Genomic DNA, 12,976 nt, shown 5'->3' with positions numbered 1-12,976 from the left:
TTTCTGAATAATATTTCTTTGGAAAATTTGAGAGCAATGATACTTCAGGTGCAGGCTGAGCTGTACAGAGTATATTTCAGTGTTTTATTTTTTGGTATACTTTTGTTTGGTGCCAGACACTCTCTCTTTAATTGGATTAGGCATAACATTCATAAGGAGCATAATGATGATTCAAAATGTTCTTTATTCTGATATTGAATAGGGCTCCCCACAATACCATAGAAGTGGCCACATGGATTTTGGGGTGCGCTGGTGAAAGGGCTGAGCTTCATCAGTCTAATTCCATGTTGTCCATGTGAAACAAGGACAGTACAAAGGCCAGCTGAGATATTAGAGAAGGTATTTCATTGGGAGGGTCCTGTCCCCGACAATGCATAGGTAAGCATGTCAATGACTTGGCGTTCCCAGGTTACAAGACAACAGTACGATAAATCTACTTTCAGGACAGCACTTATGAGGAAAAAGGCATGAGGTGGGCGGTTTGCCTAATCAGACATTGCATGGAAGTCACACAGAGCTTAGAGGTGAGGGGTCTGCAGATATCTGACAATAGTAAGGCAGCGTCTCAGAGGGCTTCACACATGAAGAGTCACAGTATGGAGGTCTCCTCTCCCCACACATTTTGTTAAACAATAAAAAAAGCAAGATGATTTTTGGCGTGGATGGGTCGAAGCAGAGTTGTCAAGCAGCGCGCTAGCAGACTTGCACTACTTCCCCCCTCTCTCCAGTGTTTTCTACCCTTAAATTCAAAGGCTTGGCTCGGCTCAAAGGGAATCATTTTGGAGGCAAATAAAACAGATCTAGAAATAGCAGCAGTTCTAATGTACAACAAATATTTCCTTGTAAAGCATGATTATAGCACGAAAGACCAGCAGATAAACACAATATTCCGTGCGTCTACAATGCTTTGAAACAAAAAAACAAACAAACAAAAAAAAAAGGACAGGAACATTCACGCAGAAAATAAAAGAGGTTCAGGAGACACTTACAAATCTTTGTTCTGTTTCATCCTATGAATGTCTTTAAGGATGCCCATCATGTCTGCAAAACTGCTGGCCTTCGAAAGAGAGACAGAATCTTCCTCGTCAGCATCCTTTGGTTCTGGTTTACAACATTCAGAGGTTGCAGAACAAAGCACGGAAACTGATGGAAGCTCCGGAATTTCTAATTCTGCCTCCTCTGTGATATCACTAATGACAAAGGAAGTTGTAGATTGGAATGAGGATCCAAAACAAGGTAAGGGAGAAGATACATTTGAACTTCCTGGAGATAATAAATCTGGCGTTAATGAAGCGGAAGCTGAAAAAGAAAACAATAAACGTGGATACGTAAACTAGTGCCAAACCACCTTATTTTTCTAAGCAGTAAAATATAAATCAAGCTCAGATCTTGGCCAACCTCCCGCAAGTGATGCAAAAATAAACATGGCCCAGGGCTTTCCCTTTTACCCTCCACATGCCCACTGCTTCCTACAGCCCTTCTGCCCCTCCCTTACGGCGCTCATCCCCACTGCCTCTTATACCATGCTTCTGTCTACAAATTTGGGTCCACATACAGCCTCCATCACTATATTACCATGCATCTCGCAAAGATGGACTTTATCTTCACAAGCCCCCTGGGAGCCAGGGAAGCATTATTCCCATTTTACAGGTGGGAAACCCAGGCACAGAGATTAAGTTACATAGTTAAGGACAAACAAAACATCTGTGAAATCTGGGAACAGAACAAAGGTATCCTGGGTCCCAGTCGAATTCCTTAAGCAGAAGGCCATTCTTCCTCTTCCAATCCAGGGTCTTCCTCCTACAGCACCATCCCAGGCCTTTAACCAGGGCTGTCCCCCTTACACAATGCCTCTACCAAGTCGTTCCTTTCCATTTTGTTCAGAAAACCATTACACATGGATCTCAGCCATTTCTACACATGACAGTACGAACACAGGACTGGGAACTAGGCACTCCTGCATTTTAAATATTGACTCTGATATGAATGCCTTTTCGGATCTTGGATTTTTCCCTACTTTATTTAACATTAGAGTACACGCATCTTCTAGAAGGGCCTTTTCTATGTCAGAAAGGAGCTTACAGAACTACACAGACTCGCTTTCAGTTTCCAGCGACCAGAGTCATTTTGTTGATGTAGATAAAGCCAGTTGCACAGTACCTATTACTTTCCACCAACACCTCCAAAAGGAGATTGAGAACGGTAGTTAGCACTTGGATTATCAGATTACTTGGCTGCAACTATCTTCTCAATTATAATTCCAAAGTACTGAAATCAAAATATGCTGTAGACTTTGCAAAAAGCCCTTATAAGCGAGCTGACAAACCTGGTCACATTGCTAGGGAAGGAGCAGGGAGGGAGAAACACATGATCAGTGTTTCCCATGTAGACCTCTGATTCGCTCACAGTCATCATCTTCCTCTAATTAAGGGGAGTTGAACAGTTTAGTTGACTGATCCGACATCTTGCTCTCAAGACATTTTCTCCAGTCTGTGTTTCTAATTAGATTGCTCCTCTTGGATCTTACATGAAGGAGGAAGAATGAGGGTAACAGTCTTTCCAAAGAGGGGACATGCTTCACTTTCACGGTCTCCCCCACCCCTGGAGAGTTCTTTCAGCCTTTTAGTGTGTATGTTCTGTGATACCTTATGGTTTAATAGACAAGATGCAAATGTACTTCCCTTAAACTACCTGACCTCTGCACAGTACATTCTGTGTTAAATTACGGATTGTTTTCCATACAGATCAGCTAATGCCTTTCCCCCTTCGTCTGTGCTTTGTCTTTTTCTAAGAGTACAAATGGGCCAGAGATCAAGAAAAAAGTAATTATTGTTCTACATATGCAACCTAAATATGACCACAAAGTATCTTGGAAGAGTTTGGAAAAATTCTTAATCTTCTGTGATATAGTATCACACCCATGTCAGAGTGTGTCTGCCTCTAAGAAAGAATGCACCATGCCCTATCCAAAGGCATGGAAAATACTCTAGTTTCCTAGCAAAATAACCAGCAAGAACAATTCCTACATGCATGAAATCATTGAGTGAATCTCTTTGGAAAATGATGACTGGACCAGGGTAGGCAGTTACACAAAAATATACTATCACCTGGCATAGGGAGAGGGTGGGGATGAGACAAGGCTCATGTGGTTTGAGCAAGAGCCATAACTATTCTATTATTAAACCCCCATTTTACTACTGAACTTGGAAGCGCTAAAGCTGTTCCTGACGCCGTACGGCTTAAGGAGAATGAAAGGTACCAATAGCTGATTAAGAGGTAGTGTACACTGACATTTTAAGGGTCAAATTCTGCCTTCAGTTACTTTTGAGGCAGCATGTCCACTGCTTAGAATACAAGCCTGGGAATCAAGAATCTGATGTTCTAAAGGCAGCTTTTTCACTCTCATCTGGTGTAGTCTTGTCCCAGAGAACCTCTCTGCCTCAGTTTCCACATCTGAAAAAAACAAACTCACACAAGCTCTCCCCTAGGCATTCTGTGCATGTAACTGTGACCCATGAACTTGTGGCCAAATTCTGTCCTGAGTGGATATAGATACACTAGATGGCCAACTTTGTACCGCATCTCATTTAAAAATTAATTGTGATCTAGACAAAAACATCCTATGTATTCCAAGTGGGCATCTCATATATTAGAGATGGATAAAATAAGTTAAAATGGGCTGAACCGAATACATAAGATTCATGTCTGAAATGCAGAGGCCAACATTCAAACTAAATCCAGTATCGTCTAAGGATGTAATGAGTAAGTGTCTCCCCTTGTAACAGGACTAACTATAAGCAATTGCTTATATTGTTTATAAGGTTGTAAGTTCGTCACAGCTATGACTCTGGACAGATCCTAGGACAAGGTATTTTTCATAAAAGGGTCACCCTACTCAACTGTCTCCTTCTCCCTGAAGGATTAGATTTGGTTCTGTAGTCGAGTAGGGAAGAGTGCCCTGGGTTCTAAATTAAAAAAACAAAACAAGCAAAACTATATTTAATTGCAGAATAAAGGATATTTCACTTACACAATTTCCCATGACAAACAGCAGTATTTAAGATAGTGTCATGACATCATAGAATCAGAATCTCAGGGTTGGAAGGGACCTCAAGAGGTCATCTAGTCCAACCCCCTGCTCAAAGCTCACTGCATTTTATTTAAAAATGGAAAAGGCTTTCGCATTTTTTGCCGTAACAAAGTTACAATTTCCCCCCTTTTATGTCATTGTCAGAAAGCCAAATTATAACCACTGCCTTTGTACCTTGGTTGTACACCAACAGTTCAAGTACACTGCACACGAATAACAGATGCAGCTTCCTACAAGAGAAGCTGTTTTGGAGAAGTTTCAAGTTCCAGGAATGTGTCAAGTTGCTACTTTTAAAAGGTTTTAAAGTTGTAAGATTGACAAGGCCTCAAGGGTACTTGTGGTCTTGCACGGCTCTGAGACTCTGGTCAGCAGTACGAACAAGCATGTGATGCCACTGTGTACTTCGGGGTTTCACCAAAAATAGCATCCTGTTTATTTCCAGAGCCACCCAGCGGAAGCTAGACCATAAGAGCAAACTGAAGGATGGAATTTCCCCTTTCACATTAAATTTACTTGCATTTTTTTAGCTTAAAACACAACTAAAATCAGTGTGTTTATGACAGGCAGCAGTCAACCAGCTAGAATTAATTCAAGATGATGTTGTGCACATGGTCAGACTAGACGATCACAATGATCCCGTCTGGCTTTATAATCTGTGAACTCCAGATGGCCTCTTCTCAAAAAGCTTAACTGGCCCGAGAACAATTAGTACTCATCTCTGGTCACGAAAAACCAGAACATTTACATCACACTCCCAAAGAAAGAGGAAAACAACCCTTTTTAAACATCAACAACAGGCCTGGGGGCAAGAATGACAAGACTAAATCCCCAACATTTTCATTCAATGGAAGTCGCTCAGTCTGGAAACTAAAACACCCTCTACCTCTCTCTCTCCAGTACAGTTACAGTTGATTTTGGTAGTACTAATTAGAATCATAGAATATCAGGGTTGAAAGGGACCTCAGGAGGTCATCTGGTCCAACCCCCTGCTCAAAGCAGGACCAATCCCCAATTTTTGCCCCCGATCCCTAAATGACTCCCTCAAGGATTGAACTCACAACCCTGGGTTAAGCAGGCCAATGCTCAAACCACTGAGCTATCCCTCCCCTGTAAATATTAAACGTATTAAACAAATGCCAATACATACAAACAGTACCATTCGTTCTACTGACATCATAGAGGACATTGCACAAACAAGGGGAAGGAAGAAACGTAGAATTCACAATGGCTGACTACAACTCTAGCCATTTATGTCATTCATGTTCACTACATGGATGCTGGAAATGGTTGTATTCCATTTAATCCACTGCCAGCTCTTAGGAAGCAATAGGATCAGCATGGTTGTCATCTCCCCACTAGTCAAACTCCTACGATGCTCCACTCAGCTGTAGTTGTAACAATGAGCTGTTTGGACAGCTTTGGCTATGCATACCACTACAAAAGTATATATTGTATTAGATCGCTAAGTCACATGCTAGAGATAGGGGTCCAAAGACGACAAAACATCTATTGTCTTGCATCTGTATGCAAAAAGCCAGAATACTGGCAATGTTTTGATAAAGTATCTGACCAGTACTCACTGCTTTTTATCGTGGAATCATCACGGTTCACTGTCTCAAGCCTTTTATTGTTAGAAAAGAAGGACTGTTATGTTCCTACCTGGATCTGCAGCTACAATTTTAGCTATTTGACTCCGCAGGTGACTCAGCTCATCTTGAAGCTCCGTCGTCCGACTGAGGGCCGGTAAACCAGGTTTCTTCAAGACCAGCAGCTTCTCTTCCTGCTTTCTCAAGTTGGGGACTGAAGCATTTCGCTGTATAACAAAGAATGGGCTGGGCTTCCACTTGTGCTTTAATGGGCGAGTGTCACTCCTAAGAAGAACAGCACAAAAGCCTATCAATCACACAAATGGAACAGAGCCCACTCAAGCAATAATGTTTTGTATTTCTACAGCCTTCCACCCAAGAACTACAAAGCATTTTACAAACAATACATCAGGATACTCGTGGCAGGTAGACATTATCCTTGTTCTATAGAGGAGGAAAATGAGGCACAGAAACTACACAAAAACTGCTGCCCAACACAGGAAGTCTGTGGCAGATGCAGGAACAAAAAATGCAAGCCTCCGAACTTTCAGTCTAGAGCCTTAACCAGGAGGAAGATGGATAGCTCAGTGGTTTGAGCATTGGCCTGCTAAACCCAGGGTTGTGAGTTCTATCCTTGAGGGGGCCACTTAGGGATCTGGGACAAAAATTGGGAATTGGCCCTGCTTTGAGCAGGGGGTTGGACTAGATGATCTCCTGAGGTCCCTTCCAACCCTGATATTCTATGATTCTATATTCCTCTCTTCTGGCTGGTTTACATTTCTGTACAATGGAGTGGCATTTGATAGTGTATGCAAATGGGGGCGTCACCTGCCCCATTACGCAGTTTCTCGAACTGCAAAAGGCCTACATTTTTCACAAGACATTATTAATGTGGCCTTCCCTAGAACTTCAAAAAGTGAAATGGATAGAAGTGGACTCCCCATACCACTAGGTGTGAATCCCAGAAGGGATATGACAGCCCTTCATCCTTCTGAAGTAGATACCCTGAGCACCATGTAGTTTACTAGGTGGAGGTCTTTCAGTTACAATCTTAAAAGCAAAGAGCCCAGCCACTCTAGCTGAACGTTAAGTATCCCCTGGCACTTTCTGTAAGAGTTTGCCCTAGTGTCCTTGGCCAAAATTTCTCATCCTCTCCTCTCTGTGGAACAATTTTCAAAGAAAAAAAGTAAATCAATGAGTTGTTCTGGTCAGATGCCTAAGTGATGAGAAATTTTGAGCATTTGATCAGTTACTGTTTTATCTTTCATAAAACACCCAGGAAGAATGGAAGAACGGAAAGATATGGGGAGAGAAAGAAAGTAAAAAATACCTGACTCTAGCATAGGTTTCTCCTTCATCTGCTGCTATCCATGCAATATCTGCCAGAGTGGGGACTGGAGGTCCATCGTTTAGATACAGATCTGAAATGTTTGGTAGAACCTAGGAAGAACATAGTGACATTATAATAAACATAATGGTTTTGTTCTGTTTAATGTGTTTGGTACAATTTAAAGATGATGAAGCCTTCTCTGCATCAGATTCATAGCTGAGCCTTTGCTGTACAAAGCCAGCGTAGATGGATTCAGATAAACACACCCAGCATTTCATGTACTGGTTTATGAAACTGTCCTCTTAGCTTTTTTGATATGTATCATAAAACTGGAAAATGAACCTGCAAAAACGTACTCACTATTGCCTGAAATGCAGCCAAAAAAGGAAAAAAATTGGCATCCACACGAACGCCACTTTTCAGCTACAAAGCAATACCATTATTGAGCTAACTCTCAAACACCCAATGAAGTAGGCATGTATCATGAGCCTCATGTTATGGTTTGGGAAACAGAGGCACAGAGAGGTTAAGTGACTTGCCCAAGGTCACACACTCAGTTAGTGGCTCAGCTGGGAATAGGATCCAAAAGTTTGGACTCAGTCCCCTCTAATCATTAGCTCACGCTCCTTCCCGATTGTAGACATGATTGTATAGAACGTGTTGTTCCCAGATTGCCACTGATCATTTCAGGGATTTACAAAACTAGGAAGAGTTAAAATTGTTAAAACTGATAATTTATACAACCCTACTGACTGCATGTGGTGCATTTCCAATTTCAAAAATACTTTACTTTGCTATGGGAAGGAATGGCGAATCAGAATTATTTCTGTTGCTAAAGAACTACAGAGTCCTGTATATATTTCCAGAATCTCTCATGCATTCCCTTACCTCAAAAGATGCTCTAGGACAGGGTTTTAAAGGAAGGTTTGTCCCAATCCTCCTGACAACACTACGTGATGAGCCACAGGGTTTGTTCTGCCAAATTGGGATAGTCTGAGAATCAAGACATTTTATAGTATATTTCAAAAAATAAAGAATAGATTTTAAAAAGGCAATTTCTGAAAGTGTCAAGAGCCACCATATAAACTAAATTCAAACCTACGGCACCTCTTTTAGCCATTTTTAAAAGAATAAAAAGTTAACTAGAGTACCAGCAAGTACCAATATTTATTTTCAAATTAGGATCTTCTTTCTACAAAACCATAAAAGCCAATGAAAGAAAGTGAGGTGCCTAACTGGTATTTGTGCCTTTGAAAATCACCTCCTTAGTCAGTTTCATGTCTGTTTATAGTCATCTTCTAGACTTTGGAAAACTCTGGAGGTAAATGTTTAAATCCAAATAAGTTTATTACTTTTCAATTCATGCAAAAACCTCTATTAATGGTTGATACAAAAATGTTTTAAGACACCCAAAGTCTGTATTTTGGACCTAAGCTACCCGATAGTGCTGGTTTTAAATTGTTTACCCGTATATTAAATAATAAATTGAATCACCAGGCTATAAATGCACCAATTCCTATAATATACATTTGAAAGCCAAAGCAACACTTGATTTATGGTATACCAAGAAGTTCCTTAATGGATTTGTAATCTCACAATTCAAACAGAATAGCTAAATTTTATATATAATAAAACCCAATAGATAGTGAGTATATGAACTGACGGTCCATTCTTGCAGCTCTTAAAGAAGCAATAAAGGTTGAGGTACTGGGAAGAGAGATGACAAATGAGACGGTCTCTCTCATGATGTGTTCTGCAGAATGAGTTTTGGGATCCCCTGGCTCTGCATAATTAAGTATTTTTCAAAGAAATGTTGTACTTACTGATTCTGTTTCCATCTCAGGCTGTAGAGAAGGTTCCCAAACTGGATGATCAATTAAATCAGAGATGAAAATTGCAGTGCCAAGAAACATAAGGCAGCTTCATATTATTTCACCTTGAAAAACACAGATTTTCTCACTAAAAAAAAACAACACCCCACAATGAGCCTAGATATGGACAAATTCTGCATTTGTGTATTTAACATTAATATCTAAGTCAACTTTACAAAGAGCCTTACGTTTATCAGAAGGGTAGTTAACATGGCCCTTTTTTTGGGCATGCAGTGGTTTTAAGATAGGCCCCTAAGGCCAAGGAATTCTGCCATCCTAACAGCTGAGGTGAATATCAAGTGGGATGTTGTCCTTCTGAACTCACAGTACTTCTGGACCTTGAATAGAGGTAACCAGGCAGCCTTCCTCAAAAAGCAGTTTTAATCCCAGCTGAGAAATACTGTACAAAATGAACCAAGGAGAGTGTGTGATCACATGGTTCAAGAGCCAGACTGGATGCTAGGACTCCTGGGTTCTACTCTTAGCTCTGCCATGAAGTTACCATGGTGACTGGCAGTTTCTCCCTCTTAGCCATGGCACTTGCCTCCCAAATAAGGATAGGTGGGTAAGTTGAGGCATCTCTTATTTGAGCTCCTTAGAGGTAGGTACCAACGAGGCAGGTTTTCAGGCAGATAAAGGGGACAGGAAATGTGTTTAGCAAGGTTTTGTAAAGACAGGCCTCTCACATCTAAACTCACACTCCCCAGGAAGGTGGAAAGAACAAAGGCAGAAAAATCACACACCCCCCCACCCACAGGAGCAGTCAGAGGGGAGCTCCTCACCTGCTGGTAGTGACAAAGGAACTGCCAGTTGGAGGCAGTTGAACACTGTACTGCTCCCAGCACAGGATCAGAACATTCCACGTACTGGTAGCGGAACCGGAGGGAAGGGGGAGGGAGGGTACGACACCATCCAAAAACATTAAGCTTTGGCGGTTCCATCTGGCCTTGAGGATGCTTGAGACCCATGAAAGAGAATCCTCTACTGATGGGCACAGAGGACAATAATTAGGTTTGGGGCGGGGGGTTCCTGTTTTGTCAACTTTGTACCTTTAACAGGATTTTTGTTCCCCTGGTTAGTTCCGGATGGGAGTTGGCGGGGGGGGGGGGGGGGGGGGGGGGGGGGAATCTCTCACACAACAGAGAGAAGGGTATTTAAAACTAGTAAAATGTGATTAAAAACCGGTAGAGATTGGCTGGGGGGGGGGGGCCCTCAGGGGTAGGTGTATACTTGGAAATACATCTAACTCAGGGTTTTGAAGTTGACTACCTTTCAGCTGATGGTGTCCCTTTAAGCTCCTTATTTTCAACATGCCTCGGGTGTTTTAACAAGTGCCAGCAAAACAACGGGAAAGTCTCATGCTGACAAAGGTCAGCGGCAAGAAGCTGCTGCTCTGACTGCCAAGATCCAAAGAGAAGCCAAAAAAGGCATTTAAAATGACATGTCTCCCTAACATAAGCAGGCCTCTCGAGATTTAGCAGTTAGTTGTCTGAAAGGAATTTTTTTCCCCCAGCTCATTTCCTTTCCTTGATTTCTCATGGGAGAGGGTTAATTTGCCGTAGTCCACTTTCATCCCTTGCAGTAACATTAGTACTATATGAATTACATGGAGAACTTCATGAAGCAAGCAACTGTCTCTAATGAGATCTGCAGTCACCATAGCATCCAGGTGCCTTCATATACAAATACACGTTCACCTCAGGTTTGCTGTGATAAAATCACCACTTTTTTTCAGCAGTGACTACCACAAAATTGGTGGCTCAAGAGCAACAAGTGTGGCAAAGGACAAATAAACATCAGCCATGTAGAGAAAACAAGACATGACAGCCCTCCTCCATACTGAGCCAAGGTCAGCTAAGTGACATATGCTAACAGTATCACAGCTCAGTCAACCAAAAATAACTACGCATGACAGAGAGGGGCACTGCCAAAGTGTTCTTCAGCCTGCAGCATGCACAGAACCACCATTAACTGTCCCCTGGCTCATGTTATTTACACAAGAGTACAAACACTGGTGTACCCAGGAGCCCAGAGCGTAATCAATGGGGGAGAAGACAAAGAGGAATTGACAACTGCAGTATGGAGATTGACATCTATTGCTCCAGGATAAGCTCAGCTGCTTCCACTATTGATGAGAAACCTCCCATGTTTCAAGAAACAAACCACTCAAGCTTCACTTTTGAGTTACAGTGATACAAGAAAGGGAGGACTTGTGGCACCTTAGAGACTAACCAATTTCTTTGAGCATAAGCTTTGGTGAGCTACAGCTCACTTCATCGGATGCATGCAGTGGAAAACACAAGAAACTCAATATGCCCATTAGAGAAAGCCAGGCTCATCTGTTTTCCTAGCCTTGTCCCAAGTGGGGCTAGGGACCTTTTTGGTTTGAGTGGGGAGTTTTATTTTAATAGTATTCATTTAAAAAAAACATTTAATGATGATGACACAGTGCATTTTACTGTTCGGGCCCCTGAGGAAGCGATATGAAAATTAGACATGCATGCTCCAGTTGCCTGTTGTGTTAGGGAGAGAATTGGAGACTATTAGTGTTGCAGCTTTAATTCCAACTAAAAAAGACTGGGCAAGATGAACTCGGGAGGGAGTGTGATGAAGTGGTTCAGTGTCAAATCAGGAGCCAGGACTCCTGGATTCTAGTCCCGGTTCTGGGAGGGACTGTGGCCTAGTGGTTAGAGCAGGAGCCTCTGTTCTATTCCTGGCTTGTCAACCGTTACTGCTGATTATCGGCTTCACCTCGCAGTGCCTCAGCTTCCCCGTATGTAAAATGTGTGTGTGTGTGAGAGAGAGAGAGACAGTGACCTGCTTCCGAGGAGACCTCCCTGCTGTTTAAAACCCAGCAAGGGCAGCACTAGAGAAGGAAAGGTTTGCAGAACGATCAAGCTGGGGGTGCTGTTAGCGAGGTCCTGTATTCACACCCTCCTCTCCCCCAGTCCTGGCCTGGGACTCTCAGTCTCTCACCCACTTTACAGATAAACCCAGAGTGGCAGAGGCAATACCTGAGAGTGAAACACCTCCCGCTTCCTACATAACCCCGACTCCCCCGCCCCGCGCGCCCCCCTCGCCCCCTCCCAACGGCCCCCGACTCCCCCGCCCCGCGCGCCCCCCCGACTCCCCCGCCCCGCGCGCCCCCCTCCCCATGGCCCCCGACTCCCCCGCCCCGCGCGCCCCCCTCCCCATGGCCCCCGACTCCCCCGCCCCGCGCGCCCCCCTTGCCCCCTCCCAACGGCCCCCGACTCCCCCGCCCTGGCGCCCCCCTTGCCCCCTCCCAACGGCCCCCGACTCCCCCGCCCTGGCGCCCCCCCATGCCCCCTCCCAACGGCCCCCGACTCCCCCGCCCTGGCGCCCCCCCATGCCCCCTCCCAACGGCCCCCGACTCCCCCGCCCTGGCGCCCCCCCATGCCCCCTCCCAACGGCCCCCGACTCCCCCGCCCTGGCGCCCCCCTTGCCCCCTCCCAACGGCCCCCGACTCCCCCGCCCTGGCGCCCCCCATGCCCCCTCCCAACGGCCCCCGACTCCCCCGCCCTGGCGCCCCCCATGCCCCCTCCCAACGGCCCCCGACTCCCCCGCCCTGGCGCCCCCCATGCCCCCTCCCAACGGCCCCCCGACTCCCCCGCCCTGGCGCCCCCCATGCCCCCTCCCAACGGCCCCCCGACTCCCCCGCCCTGGCGCCCCCCATGCCCCCTCCCAACGGCCCCCCGACTCCCCCGCCCTGCGCGCCCCCTCCCCCGCTCACCTTACCTGCCGCAGACCACTCCTGCACCTCCACCGCAGTCACCTCTCCCCCTGAAATTCCCTCCACGGAGGAACCCGCCGGTACCGGCACCGCCTCCTCTTCCTCCCGTCTCACCTCCGCTTCCGGTCAGCCATCAGGCCCTGACCCGGAAGTAGAAGGCGATAACCGACTCAGGCAGCTGTCACGACATACTTCCGATAGCTCCTCAGCCCCCCGCCCCGCGCTATGCGCCTGCGCAGTATCGCGTCCCCCCGGCTTAGCCGGCGCATGGCGCCTCCGCCGCGCGGGTTACTGCTGGGGAGCGAGCGAGCGACTCCGCCCCCTCCCGTGAGCCACCGCGCAGTGCCG

The 12,976-nt window shown here is 45.2% G+C and overlaps 1 protein-coding gene across 13 annotated transcripts in view; it reads right to left on the bottom strand.

The window, feature by feature from the left end:
* The window catches only part of MTFR1L (mitochondrial fission regulator 1 like), a 19,224-nt gene extending 6,248 nt beyond the window's left edge, over positions 1-12,976 (bottom strand). For 2 of the 13 annotated variants that reach the window (XR_006286617.1, XM_027832986.3), the window contains exons 1-6: positions 12,634-12,814; positions 8,830-8,965; positions 7,895-7,981; positions 7,007-7,116; positions 5,750-5,961; positions 990-1,299 (exon numbers count right to left, since the gene is read on the bottom strand). Coding sequence is in view for 11 of the 13 variants with exons in the window: in XM_027832986.3 (XP_027688787.1) it covers positions 990-1,299; positions 5,750-5,961; positions 7,007-7,116; positions 7,895-7,981; positions 8,830-8,919 (809 nt within the window). In the remaining 2 variants the exon portion in view is untranslated. Of the gene's footprint in view, positions 1-989; positions 1,300-5,749; positions 5,962-7,006; positions 7,117-7,894; positions 8,000-8,829; positions 8,966-9,065; positions 9,278-12,628 lie in introns of those variants that run through there. The other 11 variants (XM_037881981.2, XR_003566361.3, XM_043532403.1 and 8 more) reach the window with 11 other exon arrangements.

This window comes from Chelonia mydas, chromosome 19 (genome assembly GCF_015237465.2).
Source record: "Chelonia mydas isolate rCheMyd1 chromosome 19, rCheMyd1.pri.v2, whole genome shotgun sequence".
In the NCBI taxonomy this organism is placed as follows: domain Eukaryota; kingdom Metazoa; phylum Chordata; order Testudines; family Cheloniidae; genus Chelonia; species Chelonia mydas.
Note: the sequence above shows the minus strand (reverse complement) of the source record. Positions and strands in the feature narration are given on the sequence as shown.